This window comes from Sinocyclocheilus grahami, unplaced genomic scaffold, assembly GCF_001515645.1.
Source record: "Sinocyclocheilus grahami isolate Dianchi unplaced genomic scaffold, SAMN03320097.WGS_v1.1 scaffold1620.1, whole genome shotgun sequence".
Taxonomy (NCBI): domain Eukaryota; kingdom Metazoa; phylum Chordata; class Actinopteri; order Cypriniformes; family Cyprinidae; genus Sinocyclocheilus; species Sinocyclocheilus grahami.
This window is the reverse complement of record NW_015506799.1, coordinates 217372-222173: the sequence shown is the minus strand read 5'-3', so window position 1 is coordinate 222173 and position 4802 is coordinate 217372. Positions and strand designations below refer to the sequence as shown.

General features: G+C 38.0%; 1 protein-coding gene across 1 annotated transcript in view; it reads left to right on the top strand.

Moving 5' to 3' along the window:
* Positions 1-835: 835 nt before the first annotated feature.
* LOC107571603 (adhesion G protein-coupled receptor A3-like) overlaps positions 836-4802 on the top strand; it is a 36572-nt gene continuing 32605 nt past the window's right edge. Inside the window, exon 1 of the mRNA XM_016257932.1 lies at positions 836-1827. Coding sequence (XP_016113418.1) covers positions 1607-1827 — 221 coding nt within the window. The 5' untranslated portion in view covers positions 836-1606. The remainder of the gene's footprint in view (positions 1828-4802) is intronic.

The following is a 4802-nucleotide window of genomic DNA, read 5'->3' as shown; positions in this document are numbered from 1 at the left end:
TAAACAGACGTGATTTAAAAGATATATTAATTATAAACGAACAAATAAACAAACAAACAAATAAAAATGGACGAAAAAGAAGAAAAGCAGATTAACCCCAGATTGCACAGGTACGTCTGCAAGATGTCTGTTAAATATCTCTTCATCTGGAAAGCATCTGCTGTGTACAAACATCTGACAGACGTCTTTAAGATGTCAGTTTTACATAGATCTTAAAGACATCTTCTAAACGTCTATTTGACATCTGATAGGAAACGTCTGTATTGCAGATGAGCAAACACTCTAAAAATATAAGGGACCTTATCAATCACATCCGATAGCATCACGTACATCACGGAGACGTCTGCGTTTACATCTGTAATACGTCTATACGACATTTCCTATCATATGTCAAATAGACGTTTAGAAGATGTCTTTAAAATGTTTATGATTTAGAATGTATGTAAATATTTCAGTTTTTCTTTTTTAATAAATCTGCAAAAATGTCAACAACTCTGTGTTTTTCTGTCAATATGGGGTGCTGTGTGTACATTAATGAGGAAAAAAAAATTCACTTTAATGATTTTAGCAAATGGCTGCAATATAACAAAGAGTGAAAAATTTAAGGGGGTCTGAATACTTTCCATACCCACTGTATATATATATATATATATATATATTCCACAGACTTTGTGGAAGCGTCAGTGTAATAGAATAGAATATCTTTTAAATGGAAGGATCGGGCAACAGCAGTGGGTTTGACTGAAGAAGGGGTCGGTGTTGACTGGAGTTCAGGCCAAACCTATGATGACGTCAGGGGAGGAAATGGAACATGGAGCCCGGGGTCCGGAGCAGAACAGCACGCTCCGCGCTGGACGCGTTCTGACCGTCTGCACGGATCGCACTCTGTCTGGGGCTCTGCGTTACACGTTCCGCTTGGATCCTTCGAAAAGCGTCTTTACTGTCGCGGTCGGCAGCAGCATTGAAGCCTATGTGGAACAGTCGCAAAGTGAAAACCAACTTTACGCGTTCAGTTTCTCAAGAATGCTTTTATTGTTGGGCACGCGGATATTTCGCGTTTTTATGGAATCGTAGAAGAGCAACGCTTTCGCTTTCCTTTGGAGGCCAAATGTGCGATGAGATGAGCGCAGAGGAAAAGTTTTTTTGTGATCAGATTTCCTTGAGTTTGTGAGACTGTTATCTTGGGATGGTTGCAGCTGTCTCTTGGTGGAGGAGCGAGGTCTCTCCACTTCGACTGAAACAAAGCAAATGTAGCGACTTAAAGTGGAGCGCCTTCGCGTAAAAGAGCGGAAACTTGCAACAGATCAACTGGAGAGGGCTTGTAGAGTTGTAAAATGAATCTTATGGAAAACAAAAGAGGATATTCGACCGCTGCTTAATGTGCAGAGCACAAAACCATGATAAATCGACCCATCTAATGTTGCGTCGAGTCAATATTTTGACCATGACTTAAAAGGAGTGCTGACTTGCGTCTCTGCTTGATGGCTTTTGACGAATTTGCGTCGTGTTTAGATATAAACAACAACAACAAAAGGCTTTCTGGGCTATTTATATGCTAATCTAACCCCCTCTTCTTGCCGTGTGAATCTCAGCGAAGGCAGGAGGGATGTCGCTGGGCGCTTCTTGCGTCTTTTTACTGGCTTTCGTGCTGCTCAGGAGCTCGAGCTCTGCAGGATCCACTGAATGTAAATCATACGATGAACGCTCCAGAAGTGCGGGGAAAAGCTCTCCGTCTGGGGCCACGCTGGACAGAAAAGTGGTCTGCAGTAACATGGAGCTCCATCAGGTGCCTTCACCCGAATCATTTCCCAACAGAACAGTCTCACTGTAAGTCAACACTTATTTACAGTGCATTAACCATTTTAACATTGTCCTATATCTCAGAAATGCCCTTTAACAGTCATCACAGGGGTCATCCTGCAATTTGTTGCCTTCTGGTCCTTCTGGAATAAGGTTTGAAAGGCAGAACCTAGTTTTTAAGTAAGTTTTTAGGTAATACAGATCAAGCTAAATGACTTATATTATTCACACATATTACCCTTATGTTGTGTGTGTGTGTATATATATATATATATATATATATACATCAATTTAAAATGGAGTAGAACTTAGACACACACTATTAAAGGGATAGTTCCCACAAAAATTAAAATTACCTCATGGTTTACTCACCCTCAAGCTATTCTAGGTGTGTATGACTTTCTTCTTTCAGACTAATCCAGTCAAGAGTTATATTAAAAAATGTCCTGGCTGTTCCAAGCTTTATAATGGCAGTGAGTGGGTGTTATTTTTCAATAGTCCAAAAGAAGTCCAATAAAGCGCATCCAGTCATCATAAAAAGTGCTCCACATGGCTCCGGGGGTGAATAAAGGCCTCCTAAAGCGAATCAATGCGTTTTTGTAAGAAAAATATCCATATTTAAAACTTTATAAACCTTAATCTCTAGTTGTTATTTTTCAATAGTCCAAAAGAAGTCCAATAAAGCGCATCCAGTCATCATAAAAAGTGCTCCACATGGCTCCGGGGGTGAATAAAGGCCTCCTAAAGCGAATCAATGCGTTTTTGTAAGAAAAATATCCATATTTAAAACTTTATAAACCTTAATCTCTAGTTGGGATGTAACGGTATGAAAATTTCATATCACGATTATAGTGACCAAAGTTATCACGGTTATCAATATTATCACGGTTTTGTTAAAATTAGATGAAAATGTTCAAAAAGAACTGATTCACACTGAAAACATTTCAATAAGTTGTATATTTGAAAATCAACAAACAACAAATACAATTAGCAGCTATATGCACTTTTTTTTAGCATAAACATTAAATTAACATTAACATGAAGCCCTAATAATAATAGTAATAATAATAATAAATCACTATATAATAATATATACACACACAAAATATATATATATACAAAAAAAAAAAATATATATATATATACATACAATGTGATTTCCGTTAGTGATCATGTGATCTTCGGTTAGGAGATCTTGTGATGCTTTTTAAAGCAAAGTTGGGGTTGATTTCGAGTTCACATACAAACATAAATAGAATAGGCTAATTAAATTTGTCTATTTTAATGTAAGACAGCATATTTTTCGTCAGTGATAGAAATATGATTTAAGACGGTAGTGTAAGCAAGTTTAGTTTGAAAACATTTATTTAATTGTAAATAATAAATTTATTTGATTGTTTTGTATTTATATATAATTATAGGTAAGCAAAAAAAATCTGTGTAATAAGGTAACTATGAATATACAATACATTATCCCTTAAATGTCAACCTTATAGTTTGAACGTTCGTTCGTCTTGGCTCAAAGCCACTTGCTGCAAACTTTTCTTCGCGGAAGCTTTGCGTTAATTACAAGTGAGATAACGAAATATTTCATCTCTAATCAATATTTTTTTGTCCAATTGTTTGCCCAGTTAGTTTTGGTATTGAGGTAAAGTTTACCTTGCATTCGCTATATAACAGTGGGCGGTGGTCACGAAGATGACTGAGCAAATTTGATGCGTTTACTTCTTGCAAGATCAGCAGACAGGGTGACCGTCCTCGATTAAATTGCCTTCAGGACTCTTGTAAAAGCCAAAATACGACAAGACCACCGATTTGGTCCTCTTAGATGGCTGAAAAATCTCCCGAGCGCTGTCGGTAAGATTTCAAAACATTAATCTCAATTCAATATTTAATATCCCTGTATTTATATATTATTATAGGTAAAAAAAAAAAAAAATCTGTGTAATAAGTTAACTATGAATATATAATACATTATCCCTTAAATGTCAACCTTATAGTTTGAACGTTCGTTCGTCTTGGCTCAAAGCCACTTGCTGCAAACTTTTCTTCGCGGAAGCTTTGCGTTAATTACAAGTGAGATAACGAAATATTTCATCTCTAATCAATATTTTTTTGTCCAATTGTTTGCCCAGTTAGTTTTGGTATTGAGGTAAAGTTTACCTTGCATTCGCTATATAACAGTGGGCGGTGGTCACGAAGATGACTGAGCAAATTTGATGCGTTTACTTCTTGCAAGATCAGCAGACAGGGTGACCGTCCTCGATTAAATTGCCTTCAGGACTCTTGTAAAAGCGAAAATATGACCAAACCACCGATTTGGTCCTCTTAGATGGCTGAAAAATCTCCAGAGCGCTGTCACTGCCTTCCGCCATCTCGTCTCGTGCAAAAAAACTAAATTGCATGCTGCTTCTGCGTCAGACTGATGCTGGCTGGACAAGATTTATCGTGAGTTTTAAAAATCGCGATAATCAAATACGGTTTTGATGATAATTAAATTTTAAACGATAATACTAATCGTCAGGGCATTTTATCGTGATTTATCGTGAAACCGGTAATCGTTCCATCCCTAATCTCTAGCTTCCGCTAACTGTACGCACGTTCATTCTGGCGGATGGCATAGGGCGCACAGCGTAAGGTCCGGTGAGAAGTGACGAATGCGGAAGCGCAGCGGAGAGAGCAAAACAAAACACTGGTCACGAATTAGAAGTACAAAACGAAGATTTGTAAAGAAAAATGCCAGAGGATTTCGATATAAGCCAAGAGGAGGCTTTCCTTTGCTAAAGTACGGAAACTTTGTTTCCTTTGCTCCTGTAAACAAACGACGGTTGTCGCGAGACTAGCATATTCTCACCGAACCTGACGCTACGCCTACGTCATCTTTTACGCCTACGATTTTTTCTTACAAAAACACATTGATTCACTTCAGGAGGCCTTTATTCACCCCCCCCCCCCCCGGGGCTGTGGCGGGCACTTTTTTTTTTGGTTGGTGGGGCTTTTTT